The sequence below is a fragment of the Peromyscus californicus genome, unplaced genomic scaffold (genome assembly GCF_007827085.1).
Source record: "Peromyscus californicus insignis strain IS unplaced genomic scaffold, ASM782708v3 Scaffold_2__1_contigs__length_46816999, whole genome shotgun sequence".
In the NCBI taxonomy this organism is placed as follows: domain Eukaryota; kingdom Metazoa; phylum Chordata; class Mammalia; order Rodentia; family Cricetidae; genus Peromyscus; species Peromyscus californicus.
In genome coordinates this window covers 15665238-15688733 of record NW_026294540.1, presented here as the reverse complement: position 1 = coordinate 15688733, position 23496 = coordinate 15665238, and the positions used below count along the sequence as shown (strand labels likewise).

At 52.6% G+C, this 23496-nt stretch overlaps 1 protein-coding gene across 2 annotated transcripts in view; it reads left to right on the top strand.

Annotated features, from left to right (window-relative positions):
• Nucleotides 1-17868, top strand: part of Scarb1 (scavenger receptor class B member 1) — a 68550-nt gene extending 50682 nt beyond the window's left edge. Inside the window, exons 8-13 of one of the 2 annotated variants that reach the window (XM_052755478.1) lie at nt 4702-4820; nt 7454-7527; nt 10155-10206; nt 10898-11044; nt 13485-13613; nt 17065-17177. In XM_052755478.1, the coding sequence (XP_052611438.1) occupies nt 4702-4820; nt 7454-7527; nt 10155-10206; nt 10898-11044; nt 13485-13613 (521 nt within the window). In that variant the 3' untranslated portion in view covers nt 17065-17177. Of the gene's footprint in view, nt 1-4701; nt 4821-7453; nt 7528-10154; nt 10207-10897; nt 11045-13484; nt 13614-17064 lie in introns of both variants that reach the window. The other variant, XM_052755479.1, reaches the window with a different exon arrangement.
• Nucleotides 17869-23496: the final 5628 nt, after the last annotated feature.

Sequence of the window (23496 nt, the reverse complement as noted above, 5' to 3'; positions counted from 1 at the left end):
CCTAGGCAGCTCCAGGTACCTCCCACGCGGTCTTTCTTCTTCCTACCCAGCTTGCTCCCCGGTCTGCTACTGTGGTCCCCTCGGTCCCTTGCCAGCTCATATTGCACCAGATGTGAATCAAATTGAAATCAAAAGCTTCATCTGTTCATAGCCTCTCGGAGGCCCTCCTGATCGTGCGTCTTCTTTGGCCCTCCAGCCATCCTCTGTACATTCTCTTTGTGCCTCCCTATTGCCTGCTTATGGCTACTGATGTTCTTTAACCCTTCCCTGCCTGTCCCCTCTCTGGACTGCAAACCTTGTGCCCTGTCCCCCCCCCTTCCCGCCGCCGCCCCCGCCGCCACTCCTAGAACGTATGGCCTTATGATAGTTGTTCACAACGTGTTGAAATATGCAGAGACAGGCACTAGAAGGCCTGAGGCAGGGTGGTGACCCGGGTCTGGTGGTTGGTGGGACACAGCCTCTCTCTGACTGGGTCTGACTTTCAGAGAACGGTGAAGCATTCTCTCGTAGCTAGAGGAGTGAGCTCTGGGGATACTGCCATAGGGGTGAGAAGAAGAGAAGACATGATGGAGCCTAGTCTGGGAGTTCCCCTGGTAAGACAGCGCCTACCAGGTCACCTGCTACTCGGAGCCATCAGACATCTGTGGCAGGTGCCAGGTGCCTGGCCTGATGGGGAAACTTGTTGGTTAGTGGGATTCAAGCTTCCAGGGCAGAGCCCTGCACAGGCACGGGATCCGGGACTTTTCTGTGGGCAGGAAGCTGTGTCCACAACCTTTAGCTCTGCTTCCCCTCAGCGCTTGATCCCAGAGCTTGCTCCAGTTGGTCCAGCTATGACCCAGTCCCTGAAGCTGGACTGAGGCTGTATTTGATTGGCCAGGCTGGGTCACACACACCACAGGAGCAGCGGCGACATCCCGACACCCTCTACTGACAGGGACAGAATTTCAGATGTGCCAGAGAATCTAAGTGTACTTGTGTCTGTAGCTTGTTCTTTTGTATTTTTGGGGGAGAAGAGGGGAGTGGGCACAAGCGTGTGTGTGCAGGCACGTACATGCATGGAGGCCAGAGCTGGGTATCTTCCTCAGTCACCCTCTCAGTCATTTTTTGAGGCAGATTCTCTCAATATTCCTTGACCTGGCAAGCTCCAGGGATTCACCTGTCTCCACCTCACGGTGCTGAGGTTACAGATGTGCACTGCCACATCTGGTTTTCTTTTTTTTTTGGTTTTTCGAGACAGGGTTTCTCTGTGTAGCTTTGCTCCTTTTCCGGAACTCTCTTTGTAGACCAGGCTGGCCTCGAACTCACAGAGATCCGCCTGCCTCTGCCTCCCGAGTGCTGGGATCAAAGGCGTGTGCCACCACCGCCCAGCAACATCTGGTTTTCTATGTGAGTGCTGGGGACCTGAACTCGGGTTCCTAAAGCTTGCCTTTTTAAAATGGGAGAACAAGAAAGGGGAGGTGGGGGAACTCAAATGATAGGAGCAATTTGGAAACTGCAGAGGGAGCTCAGCCACCTGGCCAACCACAACCCCGCGAAGAGGCGGGCCTCGCGGGACGCAGTGTTTCCCAGCTCCTCCGGCCCACTGCCTGACTTTTGGTCTCTAGGCTCTCCGCCTGGCATCGGTCTCTATGTGGATGGAGTCATGATGTGTGTTCTTTCTCCTCATTCCCTGATGCCGTCCCCCGCCCCCAATCACGTTGCTATGTTCTGTCTGCAAGATGGTGGGTGAGCTCCTGGCTCATGGAGCTCCCTCTTGGCATTTCAAGCACGAGGGTGCTCCTAGAACATTCTTGCCCATGCTGTGAGGGTGCATCTGGGTCCACATTCCTGTGGCGTTTTATCTGATGATAAAGAATGCACATAGGTTTCCCCTTCTGGGTCACGGGAACTTCGTGGACTCAGGACTCCTGTGTCTCATCTCCCTGTCTTGGGACGGCCTCGGACCTTTCCTGGAGTGCCCCTTAATCACAACTGGGGTAATCCTGAGCAGTTAAGTCTGGATACACGGGCCATAAAGCTATAAATTAATTATACTTATTGCCCGGGTGCGTCTCTCTGAGGGTGTTTGAAAATAAAAAATAAAGTTAAAAAAAAAAAAAAAGATGAAACACACCTGCTGTTAGAAGGCCACATGGGTGTGCCATCTGCAGCAGGCTGTGTTGGCAGCCATAACACTCGGTTGGAATCTGTACCTTCCAGGTCTGGTTATATGGCAGCTTCATTTCTCCGGGTTCCATGATGTCCCTCCTATGGAAATGGGGTTCTGGTGTTTGCTGGTGTCTCCCTTCACAGATTAGATGGGAAGGTGGAGACAGGGAAGGCAAGCTCGGGGTGACTTTAGAAGGTCCATGGAAGTGACATTAGGCCTCAGGGACTGACCAGGTATCTGTTTCCTGTTCTGATTTATTTTTGGTGTTGTCTTCACGAGGGCTTGAAGGCCTCTGAGGGTCCACTGTCTCTTTCTGACAGGACCAGGTGCCTCTCTGGAACCTCGCATGTTCTAGGATTCACCTGAATTCTCAATGACTCTTGCTCTCCTCTGTAACAAGTCTTTGTCTGTCCCACCAGCCAGCTCCCAAATAAGGACACGGAGACTTCTTATTAATTGTGAAAGCTCGGCCTTAGCTTAGGCTTGTTTCTAACTAACTCTTATAACTTAAATTAACCTATTTCTATTTATCTACATGCTACTACATGGCTCGTGGCTTTTGCCTCTCCTCCCGCATGTCCTGCTTCTTCTGCATCCAGCTGGTGACTTCTCCTTTCTTCTTCCCAGAGCTCTCTCGGTCCAGAAGTCCTGCCCATACCTCCTGCTTAGCTATTGGCCATTTAGCTTTTTATTAAACCAATCACAATGACATATCTTTACATGGTGTAATGAAATAGCTCGCAACACTCCGCTCCTCTCTGCCCACACACACCTGGATGGGGCAGTGGTCTGCCACTCGCAGTTCAGGTACAGCGCTCACATGTCAGACATCTGGACTTGAAGATGGGCTGTGGCAGCCAGTGCCGTAAGTTGTGTTGAGTCATGACTCAGGATATCCCACGAGGAGAATCACAGGGACCATAGAATGAAGGACATTTGAGAGCCCAAAAAGACAAGGGATGGCACAAAAGATCAAAACCCCACACTGAAAACATCCTGGTCCTATTCCCAACCCATGCTTAGCTCTGCTATCAAAGTCAAAGCAACCGTGAACCCGAGGCCACAGGCCACACCTAAGCACCAATTATAAAGAAGTAGGGTTGGGGGCTTCAGCAGGAAGAGTGAGGTTTGAGGGTTCTTTTTGAAGACTAGACTGGGATGGAATTCAGAGACCTACCTGCCTTTGCCTCCCAAATAAAGGAGTATACTATTGCATCTGCCTTTCGTTTTTATTTTTAATTTAATTTAATTTTTTTTTTTTGGTTTTTCGAGACAGGGTTTCCCTGTGTAGCTTTACGCCTTTCCTGGAACTCACTTGGTAGCCCAGGCTGGCCTCGAACTCACAGAGATCCGCCTGGCTCTGCCTCCCGAGTGCTGGGATTAAAGGCGTGCGCCGCCACCACCTGGCTGCCTTTCGTTTTTATAGATTTATTTTATTTTTAGTTATGTGATTTTTTTATTATTATTTCTGTGTGTGTTTGTACACATGAAAGCAGGTCCCTGCAGAGGCCAGAGGTTTCAGATCTCACACTGCTGGAGTTACAGACAGTTGTGAGCCTTCTGACTTGGTGCTAGGAAGCGAACTCAGGTTCTCTTTGTCACTGAGCCGCTTCTCCAGCCCCGAGGTTTTCTTTTTTTTTTTTTTTTGGTTTTCCGAGACAGGGTTTCTCTGTGTGGCTTTGCGCCTTTCCTGGAACTCACTTTGTAGTCCAGGCTGGCCTCGAACTCACAGAGATCCGCCTGGCTCTGCCTCCCGAGTGCTGGGATTAAAGGCGTGCGCCACCACCGCCCGGCGGTTTTCTTTTTTTTAATTTTAGAGGCTTAGGAAACACCACTTCTAAAGGCAGTGCAGCTGACTTCAGTAGCTCTGCCGCCCTGGAGCCTCTAGTGACCTCACAGGAAGGCTAGGAACTTACACATCGGGCCCTTGTCCTGAGACGGCTGTGTTGCGCCCCTTGACTTGGTTGGTGGCAAGGTCCTGCCTCGGGGGTCCGGGATGGGACTCTCTTGACTGGGCGGCCCCCTCTCCTCCTGTGATGTCAGAGACCTGCTCATGGGCACCCCTGAGCTATCATGCCTGCAGAAGCAGCCCGTGTGCCCAGCTTGGCATTCAGATGCAGCGTCCACTTTCACATTCGTGTGGCCCCAGTTTTCCTTTCCATCTTCACCTCCCATGATTCCCTCTTGCTCCTCTGGCCCGGGGAGCCTCCATGCTCTCACCTCTGCCACACTCCTACCTGAAATGCCTTTCCCTTGCTTGGTGGCGGCTGCCCTGTCCCCTCCTCCACCCCCCCCACCCCTCCACCCCCCCTACCCCACCCCAGCCACTGGAATCAGCCAACCTGGCTCCATCCCCCGTCCCTGTGCCTTGTGCCCAGCTTCTTCACGCAATGAGGGAAGGATGCTCCCTGCCTGGTCACCGATGTGTCCACATCTTGTTAATGCCCCGCCGACTGTCGGTCTCTTTCCGTCCTTATCCTGCGCCCCTGGCACGCAGCCAGGCCAAGGTGGAACCCTTTGTCTTCTGACTGCCCTTCCCCCTCCCCCTCCAGGTGCGCCCCTGTTTCTGTCACATCCTCATTTCTACAACGCGGACCCCGTGCTGTCCGAAGCCGTCCTGGGTCTGAACCCCGACCCAAAGGAGCATTCCTTGTTCCTAGACATCCATCCGGTAAGATGCGCCCTGCTAGAGTCTGGGGCTGGCTCCTATGGGTTGCTGCAGGCTACTGCTGTTCCCCCCGCACCCCCCAGCACAGAGCTGGCTCCAACTAGAGCCGGGGAGTCCAGTTCCTTCCACAGTGGCAGCTTGTAGAACTTCGAGCCATCAAAGGTCTTACCGTACCCCAATTCCATAGTTCAGTGATGTCATTACTTTTTATATTGGGGCCTATAAAAAAAGATATATGGTGGTAAATTAATTAAGAAATATCAGCTGGGACGTCTCCTGCACTAGAGATAGCCTTGACAGTGTCAAGACTCTAAAGATTTCGAGACATCCGTGTGGGCCACAGTGTCTCACGGGGGAACCTGTGTGGGGAATTTGTCCCGTGTTAACTTGTGTCCACCAGCCAGGGCCAGGAAGGTGACACTCAGACACAGGCCCATTCTGGGATGACAGCCCTGCCCTCTTCTCTGCCTCTGGTCACTGTAAGATGTATCCAGTCAGGCTGGTGTCCTTACCATTAACTTGGGGACTCTCGAGGCTCCTATCCTGCATGAACACCCATGACTCCCTGAAGGTATTTTGTGAAGACCTTTTTGTTTTACTGGGTGGGGATAGAAGCCTGGGCCTCTCACACACGACAGGCGCTCTGGTTCTGAGCTGTGCCTCCAGCTGGCCTCGAACTTACAGTCCTCCTGCCTCAGTTTCCAAGTGCATAGTCACACCTGGCTCACAGCCGAGGGTTACTGCAGAGGAAGGATGAGAAGCCGAATTGGGCACATGGGAGGAAGTTGTCTGATGCCTTCCCTAGGTTGTGCCTAACTCCCCAGCAAGAAACCTGATGTATATGAAGTATTTTATGTCAGGAAAGCCCTTCAGGTTAGGGGCCTGGGGGTTGACTGGGGACCTGTCCCGTGGGCCCCTCTCCTTGGGGCAGATCCATGCTCCAGACTCCCAGAGGACACAGGTAGCCAGTATTAACTGTCTAGTTTATGCAAATGGTGTGGCACAGTGAGACCAACACCCTAGCTTGGGGAGTGGGGGACCCCTGGAACTCAGGTTCCAAGACTGACACTGGGCATTTACCCTGGCAGATTTCCTGAGGAGGGTCACGTGGCCACCCACAATGGAGCTGTATGCACAGTTATGATCCCCACACCTCTGTCTGAAAGTCATATCCAGTTTCTGGAGGCCTTTGCCCTGGGAACAGGAGGGACCTGGGTACCTGGGTGCGCTGGGCTCAGAGGAAAGGCCTTGACCTCTACTGTGAGTGGTTATGATCCGAGAGGTGACCTTCTGGTTCCATCATCCCTTGCAAGAGTCACATGACCTGGGCAGGGCTCACCGCCTTCTCAGCAAACAGTCAGCACAGAGCCCCCCAGTCCCAATCCTGGAGGTCTCTTTTCACCAATCTTCTCTCATTTCCTTCTAGAACTTTCTCCCTGATTTAAATGACGTGAGTGTCAGTTCCCCTAGTGATTATTATTGTTATTGTTTTTTTTTAAGCATCTCATTTTAAAAATAGAGCCACATGCAGGAGGCTTTCTGCTGCCACCTCTGCTAGGGAATTACGGGACCCTGCATTGTTAGGACTAAAGGAAAAAATGGCTACAAGCTGCTGTGTAATTAAACCTACTCACCCTGGATCAGGCTCTGCACTAAGCTTCCTGAGCCAGTGGGAATGTTGTAAACAGATCGAAAAAGCCATCCTTACTGCACATGCCCCACACTCGGAAGGCACTGTCTGAGGGAGCTGTGTGAGGGCTGGGGATATAGCTTAGTAGGTCCAGCGCTTGCCTAGCAGGCACAGAGCCCTGGGTTCCATCCCAGCACCGTGCAGTTAGGAATGAGCCAGCCCTCAGAAGACAGAGGCAGGGAGATTAGGAGTTCAAGATCAGCCTTGGTTATGTAGCAAGCTGGAGTCCAGCCTGGGCCTCATGAAATTCTGTCTCAAAACAAAACAAGCCGGGCAGTGGTGGCACAAACCTTTAATCCCAGCACTCGGGAGGCAGAGGCAGGTGGATCTCTGTGAGTTCGAGACCAGCCTGGTCTACAGAGCAAGTTCCAGGACAGCCAGAGCTAAGTTCCAAGACAGAGAAACCCTGTCTTGAAAAACCAAACCAAATAAAAACAAGAACAAAAACCCAGATGGAGATCGCCCCTCTGGTGACAAGTGGCTCTGCAGAGGGGACCTTGAGATGGCCAGTGTCTGATCCCTTTGGCAAGCATGTATTTGCTGAGGGAGAGCCTAATGTATGGGGGGCGAGTTTCTAGAAGGGTGTCACCTCTTGCCTGGCTCAGGTGGGTGAGAAGCCCCTCAGGGCCCCAGGGCTGGAGCAGGCTGGGAGCTGGCCTCCATGGTCTTCCTCCTCCTCCTCCTCCTCCTCTTCTTTATTATTTTTTTTTTTTGCTTTTCTTTCTTTTTCCTCTTTCTCTTCTTTTTAAAGATTTATTTATTATGTATACACATGCCAGAAGAGGGCAGCAGATCTCATTATAGATGGTTGTAAACCACCGTGTGGTTGCTGGGAATTGAACTCAGGACCTCTGGAAGAGCAGCCAGTGCTCTTAACCACTGAGCCATCCCTCCAGCCCCATGGTCTCCATGGTCTTATAGCTCTCCTCACTGTTTTCTGCTCCAGGTCACTGGGATCCCCATGAACTGTTCTGTGAAGTTACAGCTGAGCCTCTACATCAAGTCTGTCAAGGGCATTGGGTAAGTAGGGTGGGGTTGCAGATTCTGAAGGCATCTGGGACCAGGAGGCTTCATGCATTGGTGGATGCAAGGCATGGGACAAGGCAAAGATTCATCCACTTCTGTCTTTCCTATGAAGGCATCTTTGCTCTGGATGGAGACCCAGCCTGCACCCTGACACTCCTTCATTCCCCTTTCCTAAGATCTCTTCTCCTGTCAGGTTCAGTGGCTAAGAGCACTGACTGCTCTTCCAGAGGTCCCGGGTTCAATTCCCAGCACCCACCTGGCAGCTCACAACTGTCTGTAGCTCCAGTTCCAGAGGATCTGACACCCTCACACAGGCATACATGCAGGCAAAACAGCAATGCACATACACACAAAAAGAAAAAAATAATAACAATAATGCCGGGCGGTGGTGGTGCATGCCTTTAATCCCAGCACTCGGGAGGCAGAGTCAGGCAGACCTCTGTGAGTATGAGCCCAGCCTGGGCTACAGAGTGAGTTCCAGGACAGGCTCCAAAGCTACACAGAGAAACCCTGTCTCGAAAAACCAAAAAACAACAACAAAAAAGATCTCTTCTCCCATCAGTCAGATTGGTCAATCCAAACTGTCTCCCTCCCTCTTCTGGAATAGAATAGACTGCAATAGCATAGATTGCCTGCTAGCATGTCTGTGCACCATGTAAGTGCAGTGCCCACAGAGGCCAGAAAAAGGCATGGGATCCCAGGGGACTGGAGTTGCAGACAGTTGTAAGCCACTGTGTGGGTGCTGAGAATTGAACCTGGGTCCTCTGGAAGAGCAGCCAGTGCTCTTAACCATCATTCCCTGGATTTACTTTAGTTATGTACACAGAGTGAGACTTCAAGGGCTCCTGCCCCATTCCATGTTTGCCAGGCAGAAACTTGGTAATGGGGGTCCAGCCTTGGGGCTGATCACTCCCCAGTGTCATGGATCGAATGCCTGGGAACCACTTAGAAGGATGTGATTGAGGAAGAGATGGGCTCTGGGCTTCGTGGCTTGAGTGGACGCCAGCAGGGCCTATAGGTCTCATACTCAAGAGCCTGGCCCTGACCTTCTGTAGGGGAAACTGAGGCCAGGAAGCACCTGACTCAGCTAGGCTCCTGTACGTATACACACACACACACACACACACACACACACACACACACACACACACACACACACACGACCTCCTGGTTTCTGGAAAAGCGCTTTCACTGAATTATACCCCCAGCTCTCTTTCCACTTTTTATTTTGACACAGGGTCTCACTAAATTGCCCAGGCTGCCCTCGAACTCATTCTATAACCCGTCATGGCCTCGAACTTAGACCTGCCTGCACCACTCTATCTGGCTTGCCCAGGCTCTTGAAACTGAAGGCCAAAGTGGGCCGGCTCCTGAAGCTGGCTTCCAAACATTGATTGGTTGCACTGCCTAAAATACTCCTTAGAATCTTTGTAGATTTATGGAGCCGCGGCGGAAATGGAGATCTCTGTCCCCTGTCCCCTCTCCCCCGGACCCTCCTCACCGTCACCTGCTGGCAGTAGCTGGCACAGTACAGAACCAAAGTCTAGAGAGGTGTTATGGTTACAACCCCTGAACCATGGGCTTCAGCTTCAGGATGTAGTCTGCTCAGGCCTCCCAGCTCCTTCTGTGTGTGTGTGTGTGTGTGTGTGTGTGTGTGTGTGTGTGTGTGCGCGCGCGCGCGCGCACGTGTGTGTTCCATGCACACTTATGTGCAAGTGTGCAGCAGCCAGAAAAGGATGCTGCATGCCCTGCTCTGTCACACTCCACTTTCTTCCCTTGAGACAGGGTTTTCTCGTTGAAGCCCCAGCCCTGGCCTCTAGCCCTCTCAGCCCTGGGGTCTGAGGTTCAAAGCCACACACACAGCCTTTGATCTGGGCTCTGGGCTCTGACCCCAGGTGCATATGCTTGAGTAGCAAACGCTCTGCCCACTGCACCGTCCTCCAGCACTGCCCCAGTTTCTCCTCTAGCCTCAGGGGTACGGTAAAGTACCTGCGGGATCTAGACCTGTGCCGTGGGATCAGGTTCGGCTGTAGACAGCCGTAAATGCAGCCACCCCGGCTTCCGTGGGATGAGACTCATTGTTATTGTTTATTTTTTAATGTATTTATGTAGTGGAGTGGGAGGGGGCTGGGGGGCAGGTGCATGCCAGAATGCACATGTGAAGGTAAGGACAACTTTCGGAAACCTGTTCCCTCCTTCCACCTTGTGGGTCCTGAGGATGGAACTCGGGTCATCAGGTTTAGCAGCAAACACCATTACCTGGTGAGGCATGCTACTCCCCTTAATGTATTATTATTATTATTATTATTATTATTATTATTATTATTATTGTTATTATTGTTGTTGTTATTATTATTATTATTATTATTATTATTATTATTATTATTGATTCAGGGTTTTATGTAGCCCAGGCTGTCCTCGAACTTGGCTACAGATAGTCAAACTGTAGTCAAACTTGCCTTCCAAGATCTCCATACGTCTTTCTTGTGATGACGTATGACCAAGGCCTTGCACAAGATAACCAAAAGCTCTACTGAGCCACACAACACCCCCAGCCCCTAACATAGCTTCCATTCTCCAGGTCACCTTCGGTCACTCACTTTGTGTCCCCATGTTTCTAGGCAAACAGGGAAGATCGAGCCGGTGGTCCTGCCGCTGCTGTGGTTTGAGCAGGTGAGGCGAGGCCCCAAGGGCGGCAGGAGGCGGTCCGGGTGGGGAGTCTGCGTGTATCTGAGGCAGGTGGAGAGGGGTGCGGGCCTCGCTTATTGATCTTATTTCACCTTGATGCTAATGTTAGCTTAATTTCCGGTACCTCAATTTAGTTATTCGCATGGATGTTTTGCCCGCATGTATGTAAGAGAGCATCAGATCCCCTGGAACTGGAATTGCAGATGGCTGTGGGCCACCAAGTGGGTGCTGGGAGGAGAACCTGGGTTCTCTGGAAGAGCAGCCAGAGCTTTTGACCACTGAGCAGCCATCTACAGGGTTTGCTAATGGCTCCCGAGAGTCAGGTTCACTTCCTCTTTGTCTGAGGCGGTGCGCGGGAGGTGGAGATCAGCACCAGGCCACCTGATCTTTCTCGTGACCCTTCAGGTCCTAAGACTAGGTTCTAACCAGTGAAAAAGATGACGGTCTTACGAGGTGGGCCTTTTGGGTCAGATCCACCTCCCATTGGCCAATGCCTCATCACGTTGTCCTGCCAACAGCAAGGGCATCTGGGAAATGTAGTTCTCCTTGGACTTCGTAGCAAACGCGCCCTGGGGCTCTCTGGTCTGGGTTTGGGAGGGGTGAGACGCAAGGAAGGGTTCCGGGGGATGCAGTGTGCAATCCGGCCCTCCTCACCTGCCCGTCTGTCCTTCTGCAGAGCGGGGCCATGGGCGGCGAGCCCCTGAGCACGTTCTACACGCAGCTGGTGCTGGTGCCCCAGGTGCTCCACTATGCGCAGTATGTGCTGCTGGGGCTGGGCGGCCTCCTGCTGCTGGTGCCCATCATCTACCAGTTGCGCAGCCAGGTAAGTAGGCGGGGCGGCCGGACTCCGCTCGGATTGGAGCGGACGTCTGTCTCCCGCAGCCAGGTCTCCTTCTGCACCCTCTCGCATCCTGCTCGACTCTTCTACCTGCCCTGGAAGGCCCGGGACACTCCCCAGTGGGTGCTGGGCTGAGAGAAGTACTCAGTAGTCATTTAACCAGCAAGTGGGTACCACTTGGTGCAGACTCTGTGAAGCGCCTGGAGGAGGTGAAGATGGGAGGCTGGGGTCTGGCCTGGTCAGCGAAGCAAATGAAAAAGCCAGGTTTTTCAGAAACAGGAAAAATAATTTACCCAAGGTAAAAGATAACAGAAAATGGGATGGGCCAGAGCCGGGTGTGAGGTGGAAATGGGAGGAGCCACATGTGGGCTCTTGAACTTAAATGTTCTAACTCAGGAGAAAAAAGTGAATTTAGTTATAAATTTTTTTTGAAACCCAAATATATCAAAATATGGGCTTGAGGGTTAACTCAGCAATAGAGCGCTTGTTTAGCAAATGGATTCAGCAAATGCATTCAAACATGCATTTGGCAAATAGCAAATGCGTTTAAAATGTTTAGCAAATGCATTCAAACATACATTTAGCAAATAGCCCTGCATTCAGTCCTCAACACTGACAGCAAAACCTGCCATCAAAAGTGATAAAAAAGATCAAGAGAGAGAGGGAGAGAGAAAGAAAGAAAAGAGATCTGGAGAGACAGTGGTTGCCAGCACTTAATGCTTGCAGAGGACCCAGATTTCATTCCCAGCACTCACATGGTGGCTCACCACCATCTGTCTGTAACCCTAGTTCCAGGGGATCTAACGGGTACGCACGCACACACACACACGCAATTGGTGTATAGACATGCAGGCAAAATATGCGCACAGATATAAAATAAATATTTAAAAAGCAGAGAAGGCATGCAGTCAACCTAAAAGATGGGAAGGTGCCCTCAATTCTTTTCCAGGTTTAATCTTTGAAATCTGGTGACCATTTCTCACCAGGTGTGGTGGCTCAGGCCTGTAATCCCAGCATCCTGGAGGATCGGAAATTCAAAGTCACCCTTGACTACATTGTAAAGTTTGAGGCCAGCCTGGGCTCCGTGAAACCTTTGTCTCAGAAAATAAAATAAAAGGGAATAGTGTGGTTCAGACCTGGGTGGGGGTGACTTATGTAAGGGAGGAAGCAAAAATGAATGAAAAATCTAACCCTGGGGCATGCAGCCGTTAAAAGCAGGAAGCAAAAAGGGAGGTGACTAGAACTTTAGTTCCCTTCTGGCCTTATTTAGGGCCATCCATCCACTCGTGAGAATTTTTTTTTTTTCCTCAAGGCCATGCCTGTAGATCTTGAGGTTACAAAAAACGAACAAAACATACCACTTGAAATTCAGGGTCAAGTCCCCTCACGTGGTGCTGGTATCTGTAGTTACGATGAGGCTGGGGTAGTTGTGGACAGGGTGATGAGCAGCTGTGATGGGGGAGGGTGGCTGTCTGCAGGCAGGGAGTCAGTGGCCACCCTCAGGGCCCCACCTGAGACGTCCTGGGGCTACAGGCCCAACTTTCTGTCCGGTGTGCTTGGTGGGGGGACCTTCACTCCTGCCCTCCCGTCCCAGTCAGTCGGCTGGTTTTCTCTCTGAAGGCATCCTTGCTTGCTTGCTTGCTTGCTTGCTGTGGGAAGAACACATCCCTCTCAACTCACCAGTACCCCACTTCCCTGTCCAAGCACTGCCCCCCCACCCCCACCCCCGGGTCTCATGTCATCTCAAAGGGGCATCTGGGAGCCTCTGGCTCTCCACGTTGGCAGTAGCTTTGAGTGTCTGATGGGCTTCCAGGCTGGTGTCGCTCCTCTCTGCTGCTGCCCAGTGAGAGCCGGGCCAGCCTCTTCCAGTTAACCATTGAAGAGAGGGGGATCCCGAAATAGAAGGCTTCTCACTGCCCCTCGGGGGCTGGGGTTTCATCAGAGGCCAAAACAGCAATCCACACCCTACCAGCCTTGCTCTAACAAGGCTAGGCCTCACTTGTGTGTGTGTCTGTTTGTCTCAGTCGTTTTTTGTAACTGTATGCTGGCTGGTAAACAACATACTCACCCATACCTCGTTCTTAAGGAGAACAAAATTATGTTGATATTTCCCCCTGATTGCAAGCACCATGGACTTGAGGACGTGGTTTAAGTGAGGCATTGTGCTTAGCAGGCCCCAGGCCCTGGCTTCAAGTCCAGCCCAGCTCCGCCAAACCAGACCAGAGAAACCCAAACACTCCCCATACTTCCGCTAGGGTGGCTCTCTGAGGCTCTGCTCGCCCCTCTTCCGGGGGGGCAGTTCGCCCGTGGTGCAGGGTGGAGGACTCTGCGATTCCTGTTCTCTTCTTTCCCATCGCTTCTGGGGGAACCCAGGGACTCCCCAGGGATACAGCACGGACTATAAACTAGCTTGGTTGTCTTCCAGGAGAAATGCTTTTTATTTTGGAGTGCTAGTAAAAAGGGCTCGCAGGATAAGGAGGCCATTCAGGCCTACTCTGAGTCCCTGATGTCACCAGCTGCCAAGGGCACGGTGCTGCAAGAAGCCAAGCTATAGGTGCGTACCAGGTAACCCCTCCCCCCCCCACCCCCATCTCGCCTGTAGCCAGTAGACCTGTTCGACACTCTCCGCCGCCCATACATAGCATCTGCCTGGGCATCATCCACACGGAGAGCATCCTCCTGCCATCATCACGGTGGGTCCCATCTTGCCTGGGTTTCTTGGACCTTCAGTTGGGTGGACCTCTCATTTACAAGGTCCTGTGAGAAGCTGAAAGGCAGACCCGTTGCTTCTCAGCGCTCCGTCCCATGCAGTTTGCTAAATGCGGGTCCCTGGGCATCCTGGAAAACCCAGAGACTCCTGCAGCCCCACGGGTTTGAAACTTGTGTTTTGCTGGACCTCAAAGGAAGGATATTTTGGTGTAGAAGGCGCACCGGCTCCAGTCTGGAATAAGTGACTATAAGTAATTTGAGCATTGGTTGAGTGCCAGCTGTATAGGCGGGCCTGAGCACATAACAGACTACTCGATACAGTCTGAATCTAGACCAGGAAGTATCTGCCCTGTGCAGTGCTGGGATGGGTCTTCCCAGTGGTTCACCACCAAAGCAGGTATGGCTGACATCCTGTCTTGCCGGGAGCCAGGACAGCACTTCCCCCAAGATCTCCAGGTCCCGTAGCATTCAGGGCTAAGGAGAGGCCGAGCCCTCCAGGGTGTGCCCCTGCCTGAGAAGTGACAGGAAGAGCGATGGGCCCTGCAATTTGAGGTTAGCAGAAGTGAGTTGTGTCCCAATAGACGCTGCTATTTTAGCCTTTAAGCCAACTTGGGTGTGAACACTTCCTTGGAGGGAGCTAGAAGGGTGGAGGCCACGGCTCTCGGCTCCTGGGCTTCTTGGGGGCCGGCTGGCTACTTCCAACAGTGTCAGCTGAGTCAGAGAAGAAAATAAAACAGAGAACTCTGGTGGGTATGTGATTGTCCTGGGAGGTGCCACCTCCCCAGAACAGGAAGGAGGGCAGGCCCAGCTGACTGGGCCTCTACAGCTCCGTGGGTCTCATGTGTCCCTAGAGCTGAGGAAAGATCCTGGTCGGGTGGGGCTTCCAGGAGGGGTAAAGGTGAGGCCCTGAGTCCTGCTGCCTTCCATCCATGGCGCCCTCTGCAGGTGATGTTTGGTATTGCCAGAGGGTAGGTAAGGCGTCGTGGGTGGGAAATAGGGGACTCCCACCGAACAAATGCAGACTCCAAGCAGAGATTGGGTACTCATCTTAGCCCCAGATGGAGCCCGTAGCCACTCAGCCTCGACCCTGTTCAGACCGCAAAGAAATGAATGAAATCGGGGTTTCGTCTTTATTTTCCCAACCTGGTCTAGACTTTGTTTGCAGATTCCCCTGGGCTATGGAGAATGGCTTGAATCCCTACTCCAGGGGACACCCCCCTCACCGTGCCCCGCGCCCCACGCCCCCACCACCACCACCACCCTGGCCATGTGCTAGGGAAGGGAGTGTCTTCCAAAGACCAGCTTCTGCATGCGGGGGTAGACACGTGGGTCCTTGCAGAGGAGGTTCCCCAGCCTCACTGGCTGGCTAAGTTTAAGACTTGGTGAGGCCCCACACTTCGCCTTGCACCTGGGGTGTGGGGGTGGCCCCTACGGGTGCCTGCCGTTGCTGAAAGAGAAGGAAAACAGGGCCACTGCTAGCCCAAAGGGTATTATTATATGAATCAAAAAAGACGCTCCCCCCCACCACCCCCGGGCGGATGGGCGTTGTTGTGAAGCAAGGGGGTTGGCTGTGTGGCCAGGTGCTGGGAACAGACAAGGGTACAGAGTGTGGCCTTTAGGGAAGTGCTCCGAACCTCTCTTTCTCATTGGTCTGTCTCCCATTCTCAATTTAATCTCTGTCAAACACTGTGATGGGGGAGGGGCAAGCGAGGGGCATTCTGGTTCCCCTGGCTGCCCTGGTTCCCCTGGCTGCCCTGGTTCCCCTGGCTGTCCAGTGCCTTGTAGATTTGTTACATGTGCTTTTCTTGGGAAAGACCAAGCTACAGTCAACTCTTGTTTTACTTGTTTACTGGCAGCAAGGGCATGCTGCTGGGTCCCTCGGACTTGGAACTTGTGGCAATCCTCCTGCCTCAGTCTCCCGAGTACTGAGATTCCAAGCCCCCACCACCGCTATGCCTTGTGTCCTCCTTTTACTTTGGATTCTGTCTGTCTGTCTCTGCCTGTCTGTGGTGCTGGAGACTGAAGCCAGGGCCTTTTACTGAGTGTTCAACCTCTGAGCTTCACCCCCAGCACCCCCGTTTTTACTTCCCACTGAGACTTTCTCACATGCTGGGCTGCTGTGGCTTATGGTGGCGGGAGACTGGCTTTGGTCCAGGGAGAGGATGCTCCCCCACCCGCAGGCCTCTTTCTGTCTGCCCTGCAGTTTCCTTCCCTGCTGCGGGGTGCAGCAGGGCCAGGATATGGGGGTGACAGTGTCTCTCTGTTCTAGGGGAGGAGGGAGGCTGGGCAGTGGTGGCGCACGCCTTTGATCCCAGCACTTGGGAGGCAGAGCCAGGCGCATCTCTGAGTTCGAGGCCAGCCTGGTCTACAGAGCTCCACGAAAGGCGCAAAGCTACACAGAGAAACCCTGTCTTGAAAAGCCGATATATATATATATATACACACACACATATATATCAGATCTCTGTGAGTTTGAGGCCAGCCTGGTCTACAGATCAAGATCATGGACAGCCACCAAAACTATACAGAGAAACTCTGTCTCAAAAAACCAAAAAAAGGGCTGGAGAGATGGCTCAGAGGTTAAGAGCACTGCTTGTTCTTCCAAAGGTCCTGAGTTCAATTCCCAGCAACCACATGGTGGCTCACAACCATCTGTAATGAGATCTGGCGCCCTCTTCTGGCCTGCAGGGATATGTGCAGACAGAACACTGTATACATAATAAGTAAATCTTTAAAAAAAAAAAAAAAACAAAAAAAAAAAAACCATAAAAACAAAAAAATGTATGCTAGGGGAGGAGGGATGGGGCTGCAGAGTAGGGATAGATGCCCAGTATTCTTACCATTTTCCTAAGCTGGGAAATCTTTTCAACATCTACGGCATCTTTTCCTCCTCTTTCTCCATAGCCTACTGTCCCTAAGGCCCAGAGGCCACCATCACAGGGATCTGCTGGGAAGGTGTCTCTCACGTCCACGAACAAGAGCCGTTTTTAACAGCTGATCCTGGCCTGTCGTGTGACCCTGTTTTAAACATGGATTCCTGTGGACAGACATTTAGGCCATTTTTAGTTTCCCTGTGCAACGGTGTTATACACCCACTCTGGACTCCCGCACTGCCCTCCTCACTGTATCCTGCCAGCCTCTCTGGCCTCAGTTTCCCCATCTCTCAGTTCATGGCAGACAGCGTTGTGATGGGGAGGAAGTGGGGTCCATGCTGGTGGAATGTGGGGTGGGAACCGGGGATAGGCAGGGCAGGGCTGGGTGACAATCTGGTGACTCAGCTTCTTCTTTCTCCACAGGGTCCCAAAGACGCCGTGAGCCCCCCAAACCTGATAGCTTGGTCAGACCAGCCACCCAGTCCCTACACCCCGCTTCTTGAGGACTCCCTCAGCGGCGGACAGCCTGCCAGTGCCACGGCCTGAGCCCCCAGAGGTCACACCTGTCCGCACAGCACGCGTGTGCCCAGGCGTGTGCAGAAACACTCAGGGACCAAGGACAGACCTGCCGCGGAGGGCGCCTGCCGGACCACAGGCACTCTCTTCCAAGTGGCCTGTGAGCCAGGCCGTGGGGACTGCTGTGACCCGACCGCCACCGGCCCCTCCTGTGGGGCGCTGGCTCTGCCCAGGGCCCTCAGACTTCATGCTCCCCTTTGTCTTCCATCATCAGGCTGAAAGCCTCAGTCCCCATGGAAGACAGAACTGTCACTCCTAGGGGCTGGGCGTGCATCGGCCTCTTGTGCCAAGGCCAGGCAAGCAGTTCCAGGTCCTGATGGGTGTGCACACACACACTCGGGAGCTGTGTCTGGCCCTCTTCCTCTAGTCTCCTGCTATGTCACCTAAACACTGAATTTGGCCACTTACAGTGGCCAAGGTGGCAGGCCCCTCAGGGTCCTTAGTTTTCAGGTATAGTGTCAAAAGTAGAGAGGTGTGGGCCTTAGACGGCCTGGCACCTGGTCCCCTGGTCCCCTGGTGTACCTCCCCGGAAGATGGGGGACAAGGAGGCCCAGCACCCCGCAACTGCCCCTTTTTCTACTGGAAGAGAAATTTTATCATCTTTTGAATGAAACTCATGATTGAAACAATAAAACCTTTTCACAAATTCAACGCTGCCTTCTGTGACTGTCTGCTGGGCAGGGCGGGGCTGGGGCTCCGGGGTCCAGGCCACATCACTTGTTCAGGATGTGTTCCCCATGGCTGCCAAGCATGTCTCCTGGTGTCAGGCCCGCACCAGCCTCTAGCCATTTTTCCACTTCAAGCCTGGTGTGGTACATGGCTCGGATGCACCAGCACCTGGCTGCCTGTGTCCTTTCTCTGTCCTGTGGAGCCCTCTGGGTCTTCCTACAGTAGCACCCCCCGGGGCCAGAGCGTCCTTGTCACCCACGTGACCTTCGAGGGGCTGGGGGAAGGGTTGGGAGGAAGGGTCTAAGTTTGGTTTTTGTTTTTTTGGGGTTTTTTGTTTTTTTTTGTTTTTTTTTGTTTGTTTGTTTTTTTCAGGACAGGGTTTCTCTGTGTAGTTTTGGTGCCTGTCCTGGATCTCGCTCTGTATACCAGGCTGGCCTCGAACTCACAGAGATCCACCTGGCTATGCCTCCCGAGTGCTGGGATTAAAGGTGTGCGCCACCACCGCCCGGCTTATTTTTGTTTTTTTAAGACAGGGTCTAGCTTTACAAGGCCAACCTGAGCTAGAATTCACCATCCCCCTGCCTCTGCCTCCCAAATGCTGGGGTGACAGGCATGCCCCACCGTATCACAGATTTATAATTTCTGTGACGGGGAATAGCCAGCCTCTCTGTGCTTCTCAGGTTGGTCACGCACTTCCGGGCTCAAGGAATCCTCCCAGGACTGGGAGGTAGAGACAGGAGGATCAGACGTTCAAGGTCATCATCCTCAGCTACATAAGTTCAAGACCAGCCTGGGCTATACATAAGACTCTGTCTTACAAAAGAAAAAAGAAAAAAAAAAAAAAGAGGAGGCCAATGCGGTGGCACATGCCTTTTATCCCAGCACTCAGGAGACAGAGGCACATGGATCTCTGTGAGTTCGAGGCCAACAGCAAGCTCCAGGCCAGCTAGGACTACATAGCTGGATTCTGTCTCAAAAAAAAAAAGCAAAACTTGGGGTTCAGACCCCACGTCCCCGGTGCCACACACCCCCCCCCCCCCTTTATTGTGACCTTCCTCTCAGCACGTAGCATTTGGCAGCTGGCTAGCTTCGCTTGTTCCAAAACATTCTCAGAAGGAACCACGCAGCGGGGAGCCTGTCCAGTTGGCTTCGGGGACTCCTCCCCTGCCGAGCCGTGTGCGGGGATCGATGCCATCAGTGGCCAGCTGTCAGTCATCCAGGGTATTTCTACCCAGCAGGCTGACACGCCCACCAATCTCTCTCCACATTTATAGAAAGCTGGGGAATGGAAATAACCCGCTTGCAAAAGCTGGTTGCCCAATCTGCAGCATTCTGGGAACTAACGTGGGAAGGTTCCCCCACGGGGGAAGGGGGGGGCATTGAGGAAGAGGCCTATGCTCTGGGGAAGCCCCAAGGCCACAGGTGGTCCTTGAGGTCCAGATCTGGGAGAGGTGGTCACTCACAGCGCCCCCTGCTGGCTCCTTTTTGGTTTGTTTTGCTTGCTCTCTCTGTCTCTCTGTCTCTGTCTCTGTCTCTCTCTCTCTCTCTCTCTCTCTCTCTCTCTCTCTCTCTCTCTCTCTCTCTCTCTCGCGCGCGCGCGCGCGCAGCGCGCGCGCGTGTGTGTGTGTACACTGTGTAGCCCAAGCTGGTCTTGAACCCTAGGCAGTCCTGCCTCAACCTCCTCCCCAGAGCTGGGGTTCAGGTGTCTGCTACCATTCTCTATTTCTTTTTTTGTTTGTTTGCTGTTTTTTTTTTTTTTTTTTTTTTTTTTGGTTTTTCGAGACAGGGTTTCTCTGTGTAGCTTTGCGCCTTTCCTGGAACTCGCTTTGGAGGCCAGGCTGGCCTCGAACTCACAGAAACCCGCCTGCCTCTGCCTCCCGAGTACTGGGATTAAAGGCATGCACCACCATCACCGCCCGGCCCATTCTCTATTTCTAAAGACATTTGCTTTAAAAACAAGAAAAATAATTTAAAAAAAAAACTTTTGGATTTTCGAGACAGGGTCTCTCTATCTAGCTTTGGCTTCTTGGAACTTGCTACGTAGACTGGGCTGGCTGGCCTCAAATTTACAGAGATGCACCTGCCTCTGTCCCCGAATGCTGGGATTAGAGGCATGAGCCACACCTGGCTTCAAGAATTAAATTTGTTTGAAGAGGAAGCCATGTGTCTGTGACGGTCCGGAGCTGTCTGGCCAGCGATATTCTGTGGCACCCACGAGGGCTGACATACAGCTCTCACACCTGCAGGCCCTTCGGGGTCCTGTGGCTCCTACTTCCTTGGAGCTACATCCTACACTGCCAATGGAGTGTGTGTGTCACCCCTGGTCATTCTCCTGCCTCATCCAGGCCTCACTTTCATCTATCCGAGCCATACTAACTTCTCTGGGAAGCCCCCCCCCCCCCCCATGCTGGCTAATTGTGACTGTCAACTTCACAAAGTAGAGTCACGCTAGAAGAAAGTTTCAGAGCCGGGCGGTGGTGGCACTCGGGAGGCAGAGGCAGGCGGATCTTTGTGAGTTCGAGGCCAGCCTGGTCTACAGAGTGAGATCCAGGACAAGCGCAAAGCTACACAGAGAAACCCTGTCTCGAAAAACCAAAAAGAAAAAAAAAAAAAGAAAGTTTCAGAGATGGATTGCATGGATCCAGCTGGCCTGTGGGCACGTGTGTGGGTCGTTGCCTTGATGGTTGATTGACATGGGAAGACCCGCCTTTATGTGGGCGGCACCATTCCCTAGGCTGGGCCCTGACCTGTGTTAGGAGTGAAGAAAGCCAGCCAAGCATGAGCCAGCAGGCAGCGTGGGCGTGTCTGTTTCTCTCGGCTCCTGACTGTGGACATCATGATGTGTATAGCCAGCTGCCTTGACGTCCCCGAAAGGATGGACGGTGACTCGAAACTGTAAGTCATATAGCCCTTCGTTTTCTGTGTTGTCCACAGCGCTGGAAATGGAACTAGAACACTCCCCCACCCCACCCCCATGACAACCGCTCACTCAATGTTTCCATCTCGGGACACCTGGAGTGCTTTTGCACCCGGGCTGATGCTAGAATGTTTTGGAATACTTGAGATGCTAAACCTGGCTGCTGCCGCAGTCCCCTCCCCCCTCAGCCCTGACCCTGTGAAGGAACCTCTAGTACGTGGCCCCCCAGAACATGTCGACCTCCTCAGAGGCCAACTGGTTCTGGAATTAGCTGTCCAGAACCTGCTGTGTGCTTGGCACCAGGGTCCTGGCACAGGGTGCTGGTGGAGGTGCCCACCCGATGTCCTTCCTCCTCTCAGATGGCTTTGCGGTCTGAAGCTTGAGAGGGGCATGGATGAGTCGCGGACCTTAGCACACCACCAACCACCACTTACTTCCCCCTTTAAAACTATACCAGAGAGACCGAGAGATGGGGGTTCAGGCGCTCAAGGAATAATTGAGCTCTATAGCAAGTTAGAGGCCAACCCGGGATGCATGAGACTCTTGTCAAGCAGAGAAACCAAAATGAAGCCAGGCTCGCTGGGGCGTGCCTGTCACCCCAGCATTCAGGAGGCTGAAGCTGTGTGCTTGGTGGCTCCTGTGTTCAAGCTCGCTACTCTGTCATACTTTGATCTGTCCCTGGAGTATTGGGAGCGTCTGCCTGGCTGCTCCTGGCTCCCATATGTGGCCTGCGCCTTCTGTCCTCCAGAGAGCTACCCAAGAGTCTTTCTGAGATGTCACCTGCCACAGCTTGTCCCTCACCACATAGGTAGCTTTTCCCTCCTCGGAAGGCAACCTCCACGACAGTCATCCTGCACCTACAGGACCGGCTTCCGGGCAATCCCAGGATCGGCCACTCGGGGGCGAGCTGCACACACAGGATGCCCGGCGGCGTCTGTAAGGGCCAGGGTCCTCCCATTCCTGGGATGTGGAAAATCCATCTTTAACTGTCCACGGGCTGGCTCGGGGATTGGTAACCTTGAGGAATTGCATTTTGTGTGTGTGTTCCAGAGCACCCCTCCCTCGCCAGAAATATTTAATAATCTTTAGAATTTGTAAGAGTCTTAACCCTAAGAGGCTTAGGAGCAAGAGCAAGCCCCTAAGCTAAAACCCAGGGCTAAATGATAAGGTCTTTGGCCATGGGAAACAACCTTCTGTGTTGCTAATCTCTGCTGTAGTTACTGGGCTGCCTTGGAGCAATTCTCTACATCTCTGAACTTGCCATTGCCAGCTCATGGAAAGGAGTGGCGGTCTCTGCCATGCAAAACTCAGGCAGCATCTGTGGAGATAGAATAGAAAATGCATGGTGGTACAGGCCTGTGACCCCAGGACTCAAGAGGCTGAGGCAGGACAGTCATAAATGTGAGGCCAACCTGAGCTACATAGCAAGAGCCTGTCTATAAGTAAATAAGGAATGAATGGGTGTGTGAGCAGTCTCTCCAGAGATGGGACTACGGTGAAATGCTTGGATGCTGGGCTTCCGGCAAGCAGCTATTAGGCACCTGCTGTATGCAGAACGCTTTCAGCTCTGAGAAGGTACTTAGAGTCTCTCATTCAGTAAATATCTGGGTGGCTGCTGTGTGCCCGGCGCTCTCCTGTCCAGTGGGATCGTGTTGGGCTGAGTTTCCTAGAAGGAATGTGTGAGACAGGGAATTATGACTAAGGGGTATCCCTTGGGAGAGGGACTGGACTCAGTAGCCAAGGGCAGTTGTGCAAGAAAGGCTTATGGGCACCGAAGTATTAGGAATCCGGGACATGAAATAACTTGGAGCTGCTGCAGGTACAGGAAATGGCCACCAGGGGTCACTGTGGTTCTAGTCACTAGAGTGCCTGGCTCAGAGGTCAGCATCCTTAGCCATCCTGGGTTTCTGTGGCAGCTTTGAGGCAGTGGAACATCTATTTTTTTGAGGTGCTGGATATATTAAGAGTGAAAAACAAAGCAGAATTAAAAGTAAGAGATCAGGGCTGCACCAAATATGCTGTTAAACAAATGTGTTTATGTTTAAAAGGCTATCCCCAGCTCACACACACAAGTGCTGTGTGGTGTTGCCAAGTCGTGGGTCTTGTGGATGATTTCTATGGAAAGAGTGACAGTTCTTTTAGCCCAGCAAGCCAGGTACTGGGATGGGACATGTATACTCATCTCCAAAGTAGACACGGGTTCGGGCCACACAGCTGTCCTCGGGGTAAGTGGGAACTATGAAAAGGCAGATTCTGGGGCTAGAGAAACAGCTTGACAGTTAAGAGCACTTGCTGCTCTAGCAGATAACTGAAGTTCGGTTCCCACCATCCCTATCAGGTGGCTCCCAACCATCTCTAATTCAAGATCCGGGGGGTCTGATGCCCTCTTCTGGCCTCTGTGGGCATTGCACTCATGTGTGCACACATTCACACATGGAGGGACACATATGCATACACATAATTTTAAAAATAATACAGATTTTTGGTTCTGGCCACTGCCTACCAATGAGACCAAAGCTGGGCCCTGTTTCTACTTTCCTGGGATACTGACGTCACTTGCGTCCTTGCTGTACACATGCCACGTGTGTTCAGTGTTTTGCGTCAAGACCTGGGGACGTGCTGGTGTTACCATTCCCCTCGTTTTTCCCAGTGAGGAAACTGAGGCACAGAGAGATGAGGTCATAGTTCATGGT